Below are 18,547 nucleotides of genomic sequence, written 5' to 3'. Positions count from 1 at the left end.
CTCTTTAATAGTCTTTTTTCCTCTTTCCTTTTCTCTTCCTTTTCTCCTTTCTTATTCCCTCTTTTCCCTTCAGTCACGATTTGTCTCAGCTCCTCCTCTTTCTCTCCCTCTCCATCTTCCCCCCTACCTCCTACCATGGAATTATTAGCTCTTTCTTTCAGTGTCTCTACACTGCTAATTCCCTGTTGGCCTTGACCTCCTTCCCTTTTGCCATCAGTCCCTGTTCATTCTGTCTCAGGAACACAGTGACTTTAACACCTGGTGACGATTCCTCCAAGAATAACCTGAATTGCTAATCTGGGAGCTGAGAGTGGATGGGGGTGAGAAGAGGGACAAAAATGACAGAAAGAATAGTATGGGGAGACATTAAGAGTTGGCTCCAGGGACCTGCCTTGAGGCTAAAGATTAAGTGTCTATTTCTCCTAAGCCCTGGCCTTTAGGTTTTGCCTCTGAGAAACTTGGTCCTAGCCTAGACCCTCCAGTGCCCAGCACAGAGCCTCATTTTTTGTCAGCCCATGACCAACGTGGCTGAGTGAATTCCGTACCTTAAGGGAATGGCTTCTCATCCTTAAAGAGAAGATTGGTGGTGGGATCAGCTTTAGGAGCAGGGTTGGTAATAGGTCCAGAAACAGTTAGGGTTCAGTTAGTTTGAGTGTCAGTGTCAGGATAGGGTTGCATTTAAGATCTGCTTCAGGATTAACCATTTGCTGGCTTATTCATTCACCAGAAATTTGCTGACATCTCCTCTACTTTGTGCTCCGTGCTGGGGACTGGCACCCCAAAGACCAATGAGACTATCCTTGCCCTCAAGGAAAGACTGATAAGTTTAGCTAAATATAACAGGTGCCATGGTAAAGGTTTAAGTGACCAAAATGAGATTCCATTTTTGTCTGAAGGGATGGTTAGAGACAGAGTTAGGCCCATCCCCACAAGGAGATGTCCACAATATAAGGGCCCTATTTTATTCCTTACGTTAAAATTTTGTTTCTCATTATGTAAGTAGTATATACTCACTTTTGAAAAATTGAGAAGTACATAAAGTATTTTTGAAAAGTTTCATCATCATCTTTTGTGAGGGAAACTACTGCTGATGTTTTGGTTTCTACAAATATTCATCATCTGAGGCTTCAGTGAATGTTTGCAAGTCACAGAGGAAGAAGGAGAGGCTAGCTGGGCCTGAGAAAGCCTGAGACGGCTTCCCCCAAGGAATTGTGGGACCATCCTTGGGTCTTGGGGGATGAGTTAGTGTGGGGAAGGGACTCCCAGTATAGACAAAGGCACAAACTATGGAAGAGCATTTGGGGATGGGTGGGAAGTGAGAGGAAGTGTGATAAAGCTGGAGAGACAGGATGTGAATGTTCTTGAACACCTGAGGGATATAGACTTCATCACATAGCTACTCGTTTTGCGGGCAGGGTTGGGGGTGGGGGGGGGAAGCATAGAAGAGTCCTTTCAGGAAAGGATCAGCTAGATGTTTTAGAAAGAACTCTCTGCCCAGTGAAGAGAGGGATGGGCAGATGTATTAGAGGAATGCTGCTAAGAGGTGGGTGAGGTTTGCAACCAGGGCTTAGGGGTCAGCACCTGTGACAACCAGCAGGGGCAGGTATCTGTCTGTCCTCAACTGAGTTAATTGACATAACTTGGGTGTAGCCTGCCTCCTGGAAGGGAAACCACGTCTTAGAGTTTTGCAGGGTCTGCCACCAGAGCAGGATGTCATTAACACAGTCTTCTCTTGGTCTCTCTTTAGGGCTACTCAGATCAAGACCTACTCCTGGGACAATGCGCAGGTTATCCTGGTGGGGAACAAATGTGACATGGAGGAAGAGAGGGTTGTTCCCACTGAGAAGGGCCGGCTCCTTGCAGAGCAGCTTGGTATGTGTACAACGTGTGTGTGTGTGTGTGTGTGTGTGTGTGTGTGTGTGTGTGCACATGCATGTTTACAGTTAAGTGTGACATTAAAGGTATGTTGTGATTGTGAATTATGTACATGTGTGCTCTATGTATATTGTTTATATTTGTGTGATGTACGTGTAAGCTTTGTGCTAATGAATTTTAGGTAATTTATTATTTATGATAATGTGTATATTTTGTTACATTGAATTAATAAGTAAAATTTAAATTTATGAACCAATTTTTTTTCACCAGTGCCTTCCACAAAGGCTTTGAGGTATCTTATAAAAATCATCATAATAGGGGCACCTGGGTGGCTCAGTTGGTTAGGCATCCAACTTCGGCTCAGGTCAGGATCTCGCATCTGTGAGTTCGAGCCCCACATGGAGCTCTGTGCTGACAGCTCAGAGCCTGGAGCCTGCCTTGGAGTCTATGCCTCCCTCTTTCTCTGCCCCTTCTCCACTCGTGCTCTCTCGCTCTCCCAGAAATCAATAAACATTAAAAAAATTTTTTTAATTATCATAATACATCAAAAAAATTAGAAAATCAAAGTAAAGGGAAAACAAGGATAGGAGGAAAATAAGAGGAAGCCAGGGGTGAGATAAGTATGTATGTTTTAGGTTCCCAGGCATGTGTAAGAGTTGGGTCAAAATATTGGCTTTTAGCTTCCTACCAGCCATGCAAAGAGAGAAACATAATCAATTACATGGTCTTAAGATGGTCCTTAAAATAAAAACAACCCCTCCAAAATAAAATAAAAACAAACCCATTATTCTCTTCACTGGCCACGATAGAGCAGACTCTATATGCTGGATGTGACAGTGTTCTTAATAGCAAACATCCTTATAGCAACCACAACACTGTGTCTTAGTATTTCTCTCAATGTAAACTGATGCTTCTTCACCAAAACACAATTCACAACAACAGTAAATGTTTGAAGGGATGAAATAATGTGATTTAGGTATGCAGCTCAGTCTGACTTTTTCCAAGATTAAAGCACTCTTATCTCTGTGTTCCACTGAGACCCAGGTACCTCAGGTGTGTCTCAATGGCCCCACAGCAGAACTCCTACCTATACTTGCTTAAAGGAGCAGCTGCTTTTTTCTTTTCTTTTCTTTTCTTTCCTTTCCTTTCCTTTCCTTTCCTTTTTTTTTTTTAAATGTTTATTTATTTTTGGGGCAATGCAAGAGACAGAGTGCAGGCAGCAGAGGGGCAGACAGAAGGGGACACAGAATCTGAAACAGGCTCCAGGCTCTGAGCCATCAGCACAGAGCCCGACGCGGGGCTCAAACTCATGAACCGTGAGATCATGACCTGAGCTGAAGTCAGACGCTTAACTGACTGAGCCACTCAGGCGCCCCCCTTTCCTTTCCTTTCAGTATTGGGGTTCAATGTAGGATCACCTCAGAAAAAACTTCATCTAGAAGAAAGTATATATTTCTTAACTTTTAGCCAGCCTCCCTAAATATGTCTCACAACCTAGGTATTGTAAGTATTGAGGAGTAGGAAGTTTAAAGTTATTCTCCCTTATGGTCTCTAGAGTATAGGTATTTGGGCTTGTAGGTGGGAAAATTGTGTAATATATAAATGTGAGTTGTGTGTGGTATATATTTGTATTATGTATATTATGAGTACATGTGTGGGAGTGTCTTATATGTCTTTCTTCCCTCCTCTGCTCCCCAGGGTGGCCTGGAATAGAAAGTAGCAAACTGTAGGTGTTTAATAAATAGGGAGGTTGAGTTATCTTGGATTTTGCTGTTCTTACCCCATTACAGAAGTTCACAGGGTCCAGAAAGGCTCTACCTGTCCCCCTGGTTCACAGAACAGTAAGCATGTGGCTAAGCATACGTTTGGGTGACCCTTGCTATCACTTTATGCCTTCAACCTGCTGTCCCCAGGGAGACTCCCAGCACTTTCCCTGGACTAACCATCTGTTCGGAATGCTCTCTTCTACTCCACACCCCCTACCCTCATCCAGCCAGTAAACCTAAACTCACTTTTCAAAGCAGCTCAAGCTTCACATCTTCTATAAAGCCCTTCCTGGCTCCCAGAGCTCTTTTCCTCTTGCCTCTACCCAATGTACCTCAGACACACAGCAGTCACAGTCCCTATCGCACTTGGGTGCACTTGTTTACTTGTCCATCTCCCTAAAGTTCTGTGAGGACAGGAAATGAGTCTAGTTTATTTTTGTGCCCACAGTGCCTACTATATGGCCTGGCTCTGAGTAGACACTGCAGAAATATGTTTCGATTAAATTTTATTATGTTAAGTATTTGGCTACTTCATTTTACTTCAATCCAATTAAGACTTTCTGAGCGCCTACTTTATGCCAGGTACTGTGCTGTGAAATAGGATACACATTCCCTGGTCTGAAGTACAGAAAGAGTGATACCCCAAGTGATCAGTGTTGTGATAGAGGAATGTGCTGAGGGTTGTGGGGGTACAGAGGAGGTTACCTAACTCAGCGGGGATCAGAGAACATGATGCCCAAGCTGAGTCTTGAAGACAAGTAGGAGCAGCCAAGTGAGGAGAAGCCAGGACATTTCAGGGGAGTAACACTGGCAAAGGCAAAGAACAGCACTGTGTGTTCAGGGTACTATAAATTGTTGACTGTGTGAGTCTAGCATTTCCCAAAGAGACTTATGCCATTGGAAGTGTGCAAGATGATTTTATGTATATACTTTGGTATGTATTTGAAAAAAATATAGAGGTGCCTGGGTGGCTTAGTTGGTTAAGCATCTGACTCTTGATCTCAGCTCAGGTCTTAATCTCAGGGTCATGAGTTCAAGTCCCACGTTGGGCTCCATGCTGGGCATGAAGCCTATTTAATAAAAAGAAAGAAAGAAAAGAAAAGAAAAGAAAAGAAAAGAAAAGAAAAGAAAAGAAAAGAAAGAAGGAAGGAAGGAAGGAAGAAAGAAAGAAAGAAAGAAAAGAAAGGGGGGAAAAATCAGTACATCAAGACCTTAGACCAAGTTTTAAAAGATGAGGTAGTTTTGTATTTGGAAAAAAAATAACCAGCATGCCAAGCCCTTAGGACTAAGATTTTTAAAAAGCGAGTTGGTTAAATATTTATTAGGTGTTTACCATGTGCCGGGCACTATTCTAAGTGTTTTAAAGTATCACTCACTTAATTTAATCCCCCTAGAACTCTCTGACATATGTGCTTCTCTTATCTCTAAGTTGTGTTAGGTGTTTTGTTTTGTTTTGTTTTGTTTTTGTTTTTTTAAACAGAGGAGAAAACTAAGGCACAGAGAAATTGAGTAACTTGCTTAAGGTCACACAGCTAGTAACAGGTTGAGTCAGAATTTGAACCCTAGCAGTGGTCTGGCTCCATACCCTGTGCTCCTAACTACTTAACCTCACTATATATGGTACCATGTATTATCACTAAATATGGTAATAATAGGTGATATATATATTGATCTAGGTGTTATATGAAATGCTGTATAGTAATTCATCTAATTCTCACTATAACCCTTCAAAGTAGGTACTATAGGGTTTGTCCAGTACTCTGAAAAATGAAGTTCAGAGGGGTTAAATAATTTGCTCAAGTTAAGAGATAGTGGGGTTAGTTTAGATCTATCAAATTTATATAGGAACGTAGATGGAAGTAAGATTAATTCTTAGTGTAGGGTGTAGGAAGGCATTTAAAGAGAGTCTTAATGAATTAGTCCTATTTGGGCAGTAAAGTTAAACCATGTCTGTCCTGTACAATTTCCTGAGTTTTCCTCCATTACTTACCAGTATTTGCATATTGGACATCTATTTCTCTTGCTAGACCTTGAGAGCAACCAGGTTATGTCTAATTTGGGTCATTATCCTAAGGATCCAGCATAGGGTAGATATTCATTCATTCATTCATTCATTCATTCATTCATACATTTATTCACTTATTCATTGAGCACTTAACTCTGAGCTAGGTTCTATTTTAGCATTTGGCATATAATAGTGAACAAAACAGCTATGATCCTTACTGTCATGGAACTAATGGGAAGGGGACAATAAATAATCATACAAATAAATATATAATTTAAAATGTTGTAAATAGACAAACTGAATGGTATGTGAATTATATCTCAATACAGCTGTTAAAAATTGTGATATGTTCTACATGAGTTAGGACTCTTGTTATGGAAAGTGATAAAATCCCAAATCAAACTAGCTTTCATTAAAAAAAATAGCTTATTAGCTCATGTAGCTGCACAGTTCACTAGACCCAGGATTCAACTGCCCTTTCCATTTCTCAATTTTGTTTATCCCTTCAGCCTCCCTCCTTCTCCAGGCAAACTCTGCATGGGGATTAAGATGGGTGATGGAAGCTCCAGATTCATATCTTCTCAACTCCTGAAAAAAAAAAAAAAAAGGCCTTCTCTTCTCTCTCCCTTCAATCTTAGGGAAGACTATGATTGGCCACCTGTGAGTCACGTGCCTGTTCCAATGGCTGGGGGAGGCGGGTATTATGACCTATAGTGCCACCACAACTGTTTAAAAATAGGGTTCCCTAAAAGAAGGAATGGTGGGCAGATAAATGTAACATAAGTTACAAGTGCTATGAAGAGAGTGAAACAGAGAAACTTAATTTTAGACTGGAGAGTCAAGATCCTCCCAGAAAGTAACACTGAAGCTGAGAACTAAAGATGAGAAAAAGTTAGGCAAAGAGTGGGTGTGAGTGAGCGTGTAGTGGGGGCGGGGGCAGGGCACAGAGGCAGAGGACCATGTTCCAGATCAAGAATAGTCCTACTGTGGGGTAAAGCTTGAAGCACTCATGATATTGAAAGAAGGCCATACCGCAGGGACTGAACAATCAAGGGGGGAGTAGTGTGAGGTGAGAGTGGAGAGGTAGGCAAGGGCCAAGTCATGAAGGATCCTGTGGATCATGTTAAGAATTTTGCAAGGATGTGATCAGATTTGGGAACAGTGAGGGTGGATGCTCAGCCTTCCTCATTCCCACTTCAGTCCTATCTCTGCTATGCCAGCAATTGAGTTTCAGTGGTCTGTTTGCCACCATAGTAGTGCCACTCGCTGCTCGATGGGATTCCTCTTCAGGACTCCCTTTCCCTTAGCTTTTCTTAGCTCACTAGGCCAATCTAGTCATATGGCCAGCTGCTAGCTTTTATTAAAGCTGTGAGTAGCAGCAGGCTATCAGTATCCTCGAAGTTCCTGGGACATGGGTGAGACTGTGGCAAGTGGATCTTTGGGAGTATGGAGCAGTTTCAGGGACTCCTATTGTGAGAAGCATGGCATTTTGGGGCCTCTTCCCTCCTGTGCCCCTCAGAAAGGGACATCTTGTCCCTTCTCTGGATCTGAATGCAAATGGACCTGGCCAGAGCCCAGAGAGGATAGTAAAAGAGAAAAACGCACTTCTGCTTACAAGGGAGGGAGAGACTCATTTACGATGCGGTCTTAGAACACACACATACACTCACTCCAGCAAAGTTTAGTGTGAAAAGCACCAGAGTAGGAGTTGGAGGCTGAGGGTTTTATCCTGTTTCTGCCACTAATTTGCTATATGATCTTGAGCATCTTGTCTCCTGTCTCTGGGTCTCAGTTTACCCATCTGAAAAATAGGAGATTTGGGTTAGTTGAATGGGAAGGTCCATTTGGCTCTATCCCTTCTCTTTGATTCCATGATTTCAGTTCACACAATACCTACTTATCACTCAGACCTCACAGACCTTTGTACATTGCCTTGCTTATTTTAGGTGCCTGTTAAATGGGCTTGTTTATTTGTTTGTTTTTTGGATTGGGATGAACAGTTGAAACCTGCACCACAGAGCCTCGTTGCAGGGAAAGACCTGACATTGATAGTAACTAACTTTGATGCAGTGACTTACAGTTTACAAGGTGCTTTCACAACAATTTTCTGTGACCCTCATCCTCACTCCTAGCCTGGAAGATGTCATTATCATCAGCTCCATAATACTGACGAAGAAGCTGAATCCAAACTTGTGTTTTCTTGCACACAATGAGCTGTGCCACTCACTTCTGTCTCTTTATTTTTTCATTTAAAGATTCTGTAACTTTTCTAAGCCATGCAGGTATCAGGTGGTAGGCCCGGTACTCAAACTCAGGCTTTGGACTAAAAATCCTAATGTTCCCATTATATCATCATCCAGTGGTATTTTCCCAAAAGCTTGCCACTGTTTCTCTTCAAATTTCTACCCTTAGTCACAGTGTTAGTGAGATTTCTTTAGATTCTGTTGTGGTAACACATAACTCGAGTCAGGAGCTTAGATAATAAAGGTTTATTTCTCACATATGCTAGCTGCAAGTCAGCTGTGAATCTGTTCCATGTGTTTTCCTACTTTGGGGTCTAATCTGGGATGGCTAAACCACACAAAGGCTCTTAAATCTTCTGTTGGGACTTGGAATGCCCACATCTGTTGGCCAAAGCAAGTTACATGATCAAATTTGATGTCAATGAAACAGAAAGATATAATCCTCCCACAAGGAGGTTCTGCAAAGCACTTGCCGATGGGTGGATATGCCAAATCCTGTACAGAGAGGGCAGTGAATAATCTGCCACTGTTGTCTAACACATGATGGACCCTGGGGACACAGAAGTGAACACCTGCCTTCACCCTGCCTTCAAGATGCCAATTGACTAGGGAAACAAAATAGTAGAGAGGTAATTTCAACATCCTTTGGGTAGATGGCTGTGTCAGTCCTTAGCCTGTTTGATATCATTCTTCACTCTTCTGCTGTCTCTCCTGCAAACACCCCGTCCCCCACCCCCATCCCAGGGGGTTGACATTTGCAGGCCGTGTTTCCCAGGCTCTTGTGACAGTGGCTTTTGGATGCATTTAGCCAAGGAGAGACATAGGCAGGTGATTAGAGATGGGGAAAAGGGAAACCTGTATATTCCCTCTCCCCACCTTGGATGACTCCTCAAGTAGAAGCTACTCCTCTTCTTTGGCTCCTGCTTTCGGGGCTCTAGCTTCCTTTGGCCTTAGTAGTAGGTTTGTTTTATTTGTTGGTGATAATGTCTGGTTTCCTCACTATTCTTATGGGCCTCTTTGTTCTTCTGTCTCTTATATAACCAATTTCCTCTAGTTTAAATGTTAAGAATAGTTCCCATTTTGCTGTTGGAATCTGATGGAAACAATTGCGTAAGGTACTATGGGAGAACAGGGGAGAGGTACATTGTATGTTCTAAGTGGTGGAGGTGGGGTGAGAAGAGAAAGGTAATTCCACAGTTGAATAATGAAAGTAACTAGGAGTAGGAGCTAGAGAGTAATAGCATGAGTAATGGCACCAAATGAGAAAGTGTTCATATCTCTGGAGCATGGTGTGTGCCAGGAAGATGGAGCCAGGGAAGTAGATAGAGGCCAAGGCACGAAAAATCTTGGATGTTTAGCCAATGAGTCTGGGTATTGCATTAATTAGGCCTCTTTCAGTCCCAGTTACACAAATCCAAGTCAAAATAGGACAGAAGCATAGCTGAGCAAAATGAAAGAGAAGGTCGCTGTAAATGAGATGATTGAGAAATTAAGGGTGTTAGATGAATTGACCACATGAAACCCAAAGTTCCTGAGAATGAGAACAACCCTGGGCATAAAGGAACACAGTGAGTCACTTGCCAAATTATCAATGACCAGCAGGTCATGAATTGAAGATTGATACATGACAGAGATGGGAGGTATCAGAGGGAGGTAGAGAAGGGATTTGAACATAAAAGTGGAGAAGTGTTCTAGGGCAGTGTCAGGATGAGGAGAGGTAAGTTCAGTTGGTTATGAATTTTTGAATAGGATTCTGAGGTCAAACTCAGAAGCAGGCAGCGTGGACAAACTGTAGAGTCTGGGTCTATGACAGCTACCTTTGGGCAGGATAGGTAAACATGATCCTGGGGGGATGTGGATTATCTCAGATTCAGCTAAGAATTGGGCCCTATTAAAGATAGAAGAAATATTGTTGTGAAGCCAATTAGAGGGAGGAAAGGACTGAGGGCTAGTCTGATTAATTGGTTGTCATCTTTCTGACCTCACTAGGTTCTCAGCTCCTGAGAATCCTTACTAATGAATCTGAGGGAAAGGTTACCTTCTGGGCCTGCTAATGAAGAGCCTTCCAGAAGCCTGACAGTAATTGGATGGATGTGAATTTGGAGTGGTCCTGCTAGGGAAAGAGACCCATGAGCTGGCTAAGGCCATGAGCTGGTTACTCAAATCAGAGTTCCCACACCTTGAGTACCTTTAAGATGACAGTGACGTCTCTTTGGCATGACACATGAGCCCTCCATGAGTCTCCATGAGACTTACTGTCTCATCTGTCATCACTTTGAGCTTTCTGCTCTAATGATAACAAACTACTATGCTCACTCTGGCATATACCAATGCTGTTTTTGCCCCATTATCTGTGCTCATGCTGCTTCCCCTGCCTTGTGTAGTACACACAAATGTGCTCACACATACATTCACAATCACCTGTCTTTATCTAGTTGATATCTGTGTAGGAATCAGCTTCTCCAAGAAGCCTTCCCTGGCCCCCCAGGACAGTTAGGTGCCTCCTCTTGTGTCCTGCTAATCCCCTTGCTTCCCACCATTCCAGCATTTATCATGGTAATACTGTCAGTGTGTCTGTCTCTCACACTAGACTAGGAGCTCCTCAAGGGTAAGAACTACCGATTCACCCAAGTGTCATCGTGCATGTTGAGCTGACTTTTATGACCCCTACTGTCCACATCCTCTCAAGCACACTCTCCATGCTTCCCCCCTCCTTCAGTCATCTCTTCATCAACCAGCACTCACCAAACACCTATACCTTTGGCTATTTCTGGGGCTCAGATGAATGGCATAGTCCCTGTTCAGGGACCTTCTTGTCAAATGGACTTCTACCATGCAGGGTAACATGTGCTATAGCTGTATAAGAGGCTGTATCTAAGCTGAGCCTGAAAGAATGAAAAGTTAGTTAGGTGAAGAGTTTTCCTCAGTTGTAGCCTCAAAGATTCTTCTTTCCACTAATTTCTGGAAGCTTCCTCCTGCTCTCTTCCCATGCCACTCTCTCTCTCCACTGCATTCCTGCACATCCTCTGGTTTGCTCTACTTGGGTTAGAAATGTTATATAGTGTTCAGTCACTATTCCAACTGAGAGCGAGACAAAGGGGCATAAGGGATAGAGCCCTAGCTTATACCGCATCCCCAAGTCTAGGTTTTCCTGTCTGTAACTTACAAGTAATAACCCCTGCCTTGCCCCCCACCCCGCTCACAAGGTTGTTTTAAAATTATTTTGGGGGCACCTGGGTGGCTCAGTCAGTTGAGCCCTTGATTTTGGCTCAGGTCATGATCTCAGGGTTCGTGAGATGGAGCCCTGTGTTGGGCTCTGTGCTGACAGCGTGGAGCCTGCTTGGGATTCATATTCTCTTTCTTTCTCTCTCTCGCTCAAATAATAAAACTTAAAAAAATAAATAAAATTGTATTTGTGAACTGTTATAGACTATGCATACATAAGGGCTCTGATTAGTGTATCTTTTCCACAATTAGATTTGGTCTCCTTTTGTCCCTGGCTCTCAACATGAGACCTGGCACAAAGTCAATATTCAGTAAAGACTGGTTTATTGATTGACCCTGAATGATTAGGAGAAAGAAGATTTCCCTAAAGGCCCTGGGTGCAAGGAAGCTGGGACTAAAGTGAACTAGGAATATAAGGAAAAGGGAATTAACATGTATTCCATATGCCAATCATTTCACATACTTATGTGCATTTAATTCTTATTACCTCACTATGAGGTAGGTAATATTCACCCCATTCTACAGATAAAGAAATAGAGGCTGAGAGAGGTTGGGCAACTTGCCCAAGGTCATACAGCCATTAGCTGACAGGGACTATAATCAAATCCGGGTTATATGACTCCTGGGCCTCTTCCCACTGCCTACCTGTACAACATGACATGTCCTCCCCTCAGTGCCAATTCCTCAGAAATGATTTGTGCCCTGGCCTTGAACTGGGTCCTCATCTTCATCCAAACTAATAGTTAAAGCCTATTTACTTCTTTACCTGTTTGCCCCTTTCCTAGGCAAGCAACTCCCTCCTCTTCTCCAAAAACTATCACTTGTGATAAGCCAGTCAAAGGCCAGAGAGTCAATTTTTATGATACTCATTAAGGAAAAGCTACACGCTGGAAGGTCTCTGAAGCTGACTGGGTTTCTGTAGTCTGAAGATAATGAGCCAGCAGCCAACTCCTTCTTTATCACAAGTGGATGGTTAGCACGCACTCCTGCTGCTTGCCTTTCTCAGGTTGGGAAAAGGGCCACTGAGAGACTGTCAACCAAAGGAGGCCTGGAAGGAGCTGGGAGTGCCTTCAAGCTGAGATGGTGGAGGAAGAGGAGGCTTGTTTGTTCTCGGGGGCTTCAGTCCTTCAGTCCACAGTGGGATAATAGGGAGTAGGAAGTGGGGAGAAAAGAGAGCCCCTCCTTTGTGGGAAAAGACAATAAAAGAAGGAGAACAGGATGAAGAGGAGGTGAGAGGAGCAGATGAAAGTAGAAGGAAAGAAACTGTTATTCTAACAGGCAACTTCGGACACCAGTTTATCTCTCCTCTCACTTAATTCTCCCAGCTGTTCTCAGCAGGAACACACTGTAGCTATTCCTATTTGACAACTGAGGAGTCTGAGACTCAGAGAGGCTAAGTGATTCACAGAGATAAAGTGACTTGTCCAGATTCAGACAGGGTAATAGTCAGATAAAGGCAAAGGCCAAAGAGACTTGTAAAGAAGAGAAAGGTATAGTCAAGAAGGAAGGAAGGAAGGAAGGAAGGAAGGAAGGAAGGAAGGAAGGAAGGAAGGAAGGAAGGGAGGAAGGAAGGGAGGAAGGGAGGGAAGGGAGAAAGGAGAAAGGAAAAAGAAAAGGAAAAGGAAAGAAAAGAGAGAAGGAAGTAAGGAGGGGTACCTGGGTGACTCACTCTGTTGAGCATCTGGCTCTTGATTTTGGTTCAGGTCATGATCTCACAGTTTGTGGGTTCAAGCCCTGCATTGGGCTCTGCGCTTACAGTGCAGAGCCTGCTTGGGATTCTCTTTCTCCCTCTCTCTCTTGGCCCCTCCTCTGCTTGCACACACACTCTCTCTGTCAAAATAAATAAATAAACATTTTTTTAAAAAAGAAGGAAGGAAGGAAGAAAAGAAATAAAGACGGAAAGAAGAGAAAGAGAGGAAGTAGGAGACAGGACTGTGTATGAACTTTGGAGCTAGCCAAACCCAGATTTAAACCCAATTTCCACTAATATAGTCCCGTGACCTTGTGTGAGTTATGCAATCTCTTGAAGCCTTCATTTTCTCACTCATAAATTAAAGATGATTATATTTACCCACAGTAAGATAATAGTTCCAAAGCTCCTGGCATCGTGTCTGACATATAGTGGGTGCTCAATAAATATAAAGAATCCAAAGGAGAAAGTGTGAGGAACATAAGGGAAAAGAAGGAGAGACATGAAAACAAGGGAAGAGAGAAGTTTTGAGAAGAAATAAAGATGGACCTGAAAGGAAAGGAAAGAGGAAGTTCCTTGGACAAATAGGAGGGAGGAGACTGGGTCAGGGACCTATAGAGAAGGAGGCTTTTACTTCTAAGAACTGCCACCAACCTGGTCAGAATTCCTCAGCTGGGAAGTAGCCACTTTGTCTGAATCAGGAGGGACTTTCTTGTGTCTCTTGGGACAATCAAGTTCTGTTCCTTGTCACAGAAAGTGTCACTAAAGATCTCAAGGTACCAAACAGACAAGAATATTTTATGCTTCAAGTGCAGCCTTCCATGTGCCTTCTGTTGGGTTTGTGTGGGAGGCAGAGCTATAGAGAAAGTCCAGGGGAATTCAGGGAGGAGGAACCTCATGGAGTAGAGATAAGCCAGTGGGTCTGGGGTGGAAAGGGCAAATGAAGCTTTATTTGGTGTGGATCTTGGGGTGCCTTCCAGATCCCAGAGGGCTAGGCTGTGAGGTGACTGAAAGGCAAGGGAAAGAGGAGGAAAAGCCCTAGTGAAAAAGGTCAAAGCTTGGGCTTCTTTAACTGGTGCCTCTATTTATCTTGGGCAAGTCAGCTTATTTCTCTAAGCCACAGTGTCTGCACTAGTGAAATGGAGGGGTCTGCCCAAATACTCCTCCTCCCAGGGGTGACATGAGGATCAGACAAAATAATGGATTGGAACACTGTGAAGTGCTGTGTACACATATTGGAGTATTCACTCTTTCAGAAAACACCTAGTGACCCCCACTCTGTGTCAGGCACAGGGCTATATACTTTACATGCATTATCTTGTTTAATGAGTTAGGTAAAATTAACACAATTTATAAACCAGGGACTTGATTTATAAAGAGAATATGTGACTTGCTGGGGATAATACAGCTGACCAGTGGTAGAACCAGGACCTGACTGACTGTAAAACCCGTGCAGGTAATGCCCCTGCCTTGTACCATTTCTTTAAAGCAGAATCCCCTGCCATGGAATTAGGCCTCCTCACTTCATTCCTTAGCACCAGCTGTATTAATTCGGAGTGTTCTGGCCAGGGGGCATACAAAGGAAGGGAAAAATCCTTACTATTTTCTGTCTTCTCTTCTTAGGGTTTGACTTCTTTGAAGCCAGCGCCAAGGAGAACATCAGTGTGAGGCAGGCCTTCGAGCGCCTGGTAGATGCCATTTGTGACAAGATGTCTGATTCGCTGGACACAGACCCCTCTGTGTTGGGCACCTCCAAGAACACCCGTCTCTCAGACACCCCACCGCTGCTGCAGCAGAACTGCTCATGTTAGGCAAGGCCCACCCTCCCGATTTCCCCTTCTTGTGACCCCACACCCACTCTGCTTCCCGCATTACACTCTGTCCACCCCCAGCCCCAAGCAAGCTGAGTTGCTGCTGTTCTTTGCCTGCAGTGGAGGTGGAAGCATGCCCCTCGAATTCTCTGCAGATGGCCTCCCTTGCAGACACCCAGCCCCAAACCAACAACCAGGTCATGGCATGGGTTAAGGTTCACTTTACAAAAGAAGACTCAATCTTACAAAGGGGATTCACTTCAGGGATGTGGAGAGCGAGTCTCTTTTCTGCCTTTAAAATAAGATTTCCTCCTTTGACCAAAATTTGACACATGCACACTTTTCAGGCCTGGCCAACTGGGTAAGTGAGGCCAACCTACACAGCTAATCCTATTAAAGAAAACCTCCTCATACACAACATGCTTGTTTCATATCAGACTCCCCGTGGGGCTTCCTCTCAAAGCCCTATGCCTATTACCATGGATGCCCACAGGGCCTGGGCAGTTGCTGTGGTGACAGGCCAGAGCTAATCTCCAGAGAGCTCAGACTCTCTAATGATGCTGAAGGAGCAAAGGCTAAGCCAGAAATACATTTAAAAGAAAAGATTATTCCCTGCAAAATGTCAAAGGTTCCTGCTATATTAAAGAGTAGACGAGTGAGCTCAAGAAAGAGAAAGAGAAAGAAAAGAGAATCACAGGCAAGATAAAGGAACAGGTCATGACTTTCTGATTTTGCTGCTTTCCAGGTGGTTCTTAACCGTGGGAACTCCATGAAATTGGTCTTTGTTTTTTACACTCCCAGAATTTGAAATATTTAGAGTTACCTGGTCTGACTAGTCAATTCCAGTCTTCACATCTCTGATAAGTGGCTGTCAGACCTCACAACCAAATCTCTTTCTTCTAAAGCATACCTTCTAGGCAGGGATGGGAGCTTGTTGTCCGTACCATCTTTGGGCAACTCTCATAATTGAAAGTTTTCCTTGCTTTAGGCTGAAATCTGTGCCCTGGAAATTCTTCTTCCTCTTTTTACCCCATTTGTACCAGCTCTGCTGTCAGAGACCTCACAGTCTCTGCCCCTTGACACCCTCAGATAATTTGAGAACAGAAATCATGACCTCTGCCTTTTCTCCAAGTCAGATAGTTCTGCTGTTCTTCATGGTGTCTTCCCTCCAAACTGCCCTTTCCTCCAACCCATCTTTCAATCACTGCTGAGTAGTACAACTGGGAAATGTAATTTAAGGCAGAATAAATCTAGGGGGCATGACCCTGAAAAAATTGGGAAAACTGAACTCAGAGGTCCCAATCCCAAACTCACCCTCCTGGGAGTGAAATCTTAGTTTCCACTGAAGAGAGGATGTGAAACCATTCCTAGGGAAAGCTCCTTAATTAAAGCTGCTTAATTAGTCGCATAATGAGTAAAAGGAAAAACCAAAACCAAAATCAAAACCACATGAAAACCTTTGACACCAGAAACAAATGGAGTGGATTCTAGCTTGTTTAGACATGGCACATGTTTGGTTTTTAGCTGAAATAATGACATGGAACTAGCACTGATTCTTGAAAAATCTTTCCTCCCAGCCCTAGCCCGAATCCCCACTTCCCCCTTCACTAACATGCCACCTCAGAAGTTGGTGGGGGAAGGGGGAGAATCTCTCCCAAGTTTTTTGTCCATTCCAAATGCAGTTCGTTATCCTAGGAAAGTACATTAACTAGCATAGGTCCAATGACTGCATAAGAGGACCCCCCAGAGTCCTCCCCATGGAGTTGTTGCTTTCTTTGATGTGATGCAGAGGATAGAGCTTTTGGACTTGGACTTGGAATCAGGAGACCTGGACTCTGCCCTTAAATCAAGTGTGACTCTGGACCAATCACTCCATCTCTGAGTCTTGATTTCCCACCTATAAAATGTGGAGGTTATTTGGGTAATCTTTAAGGTCTCTTCTAGCACTAATAATTCTGTGACTCTTTTTTTCACTTTTATCATTTCAGTTTATCTACAAAATGAACCTGAGAGATGAGGATTATCACCCCAATGTCATTGTAGCTAACACTGAGGTCATGCTTACTCTGTACTAAACATTGTTCTAAGCACTGTACATATATTAACTTATCTTCTCAATATCTTTGTGAGGGATGCACTATAATCAACCTCATTTAAAGATGAGGTTAAGTAAGATACAAAAAGGTTCTTTAGCATGCCTAAGGTCACATAACGAGTAAATAGTAGAGCTGGGGTTCAAATCCAGGCAGTAGGTTCTAAGGTCTGTGCTCTTTATCACATTCTATATGATATTTTTTATAGATAAACTATGACCCAAAAAGGTTAAGACACTTGACCAAGATGATACAGCTAGCAAGTATTAGAGCCCTGTTAGGATTCAATCCCAAGGCCATCAGATTCAGAGTCCACTGGAGAAAAGACTTATGTCTCTAATCTGTTAACAAATTACTCAACTATTAAGACTAATCCAAGATGATGGATATCTAATGCTTCTGGAAAGGAGTCAGTCTCTGAGGCAATCAGGTCCCAAGGGCCTGAGCGAAAATTGTCCAGTGTTTTTCAGGACCAAGTCCCTGTATCTGTCTCTGTCAGGAAATTCTTACCTACCTCTCAAGCAATGCTTTAAGCAGCCTCCAGCAATGGGGCATTTTGCAGGAGTGACTTGATTAACTTCTTCAACCATGGACAAATGTGATCCCTTTACAGGCAGTGATTCTTGATGTGCTTTTTATACTGCTAAGTCAATACAGGTCAGGTATAATCACTATTTTTCTGGGCAGTAACACCCATCTAACCTAGTACTAGGATTTCAAACTGAGCTCCTTGTGACCTTTGGATATTTTAGCACATATATCCAACAATCTTTTCTCTCATACTGGATATCCAGGCAAATAGTGAAATTTCTACTTAAAAATTGTTAAAGTCTTTAAAACTCAGGAGCTAGTTTAAGAGAGCAATCATCTTCACAACAGATAGAATCAAGAGTTAAATGTGATAATGGCAAACCTACTGGGCAACAGACCAACAGAGCTGCTTGCTAGATGGCAGTCCCCCAGACCTGCTCTGTGACCTCATTTCTGCCACATGGAAGCCAGGAGCTTCCAGCCGATTACAGTGCAATGTTTATCAATCACAGTAATAGTGCAATTAGCCACCAAGGTTCAAGCTGCATAATATGTGTTAGTGGCAACTTGTCCCGGTTTTCATCTTGCTTAACAATCCAAATAAAGGAAGACTAAACAAACAAACAAACAAACAAACAAACAAAAACCTCTTGGCCTCAAAAGAGGCAAAAGAAGGCCAAATGTGCAATACAGTATCATAGCTATTTACAGAATCTGTTTTAAATGCATGTGTATCTGTAAATACAAAGTGATTCGTGACTTATTGTCTCCTCAGTCTGTAGCATTAATTAACTTCTGGGAGCAGCAATGGGGTAGACTGTACTAAATGGCCACAGACTCAAATATTAGATCTGGAAGGAGTTTAGAGAAAAGCTTGTCCAGGCTTCCCATTTTACAAAGAGGAAGGTTGCAGTCCTGGGAAAAGGAAATTTCCTAAGGTCACTCTGAGAGTGTATTAGTGATAGAGTCAGGACTAGATCTTGGGTTATCTCTAGGTAGAAATTTATCTATTCTGTATCTACTGTGAGTCTGGCACTGTTAAACACTAGATAAATATATATGAAAACAAATTATGCCTGCCTACAAGGTACCTATAGTCTAATGGATGTGCTGTTTCTAAAATATTATCCCAATTTGGCAGTCAGGGAAACATAGCCTTGGGAAAGTTAACATGTTTAAGTCACTTGGTAGTGTCATTTGAATTCACCTCTGTCTGACTCGTTTTCATTCAATTTTTCTCTTCAAGTTGTGTCTCAAGAGTAGTAGTAGTGACCGACTCCAATGTCCCAATTGAGATTGTTTAATTAT

At 42.9% G+C, this 18,547-nt stretch overlaps 1 protein-coding gene across 4 annotated transcripts in view; it reads left to right on the top strand.

The window, feature by feature from the left end:
* The window catches only part of RAB3B (RAB3B, member RAS oncogene family), a 75,502-nt gene extending 57,504 nt beyond the window's left edge, over positions 1 to 17,998 (top strand). For all 4 annotated transcript variants that reach the window (XM_019837002.3, XM_045035817.1, XM_045035816.1 and 1 more), the window contains 2 exons: positions 1,748 to 1,872; positions 14,428 to 17,998. In XM_019837002.3, coding sequence (XP_019692561.1) covers positions 1,748 to 1,872; positions 14,428 to 14,615 — 313 coding nt within the window. In that variant the 3' untranslated portion in view covers positions 14,616 to 17,998. The remainder of the gene's footprint in view (positions 1 to 1,747; positions 1,873 to 14,427) is intronic.
* Positions 17,999 to 18,547: the final 549 nt, after the last annotated feature.

The sequence above is a fragment of the Felis catus genome, chromosome C1 (genome assembly GCF_018350175.1).
Source record: "Felis catus isolate Fca126 chromosome C1, F.catus_Fca126_mat1.0, whole genome shotgun sequence".
NCBI lineage: Eukaryota > Metazoa > Chordata > Mammalia > Carnivora > Felidae > Felis > Felis catus.
This window is presented reverse-complemented; position numbering and strand designations above follow the sequence as displayed.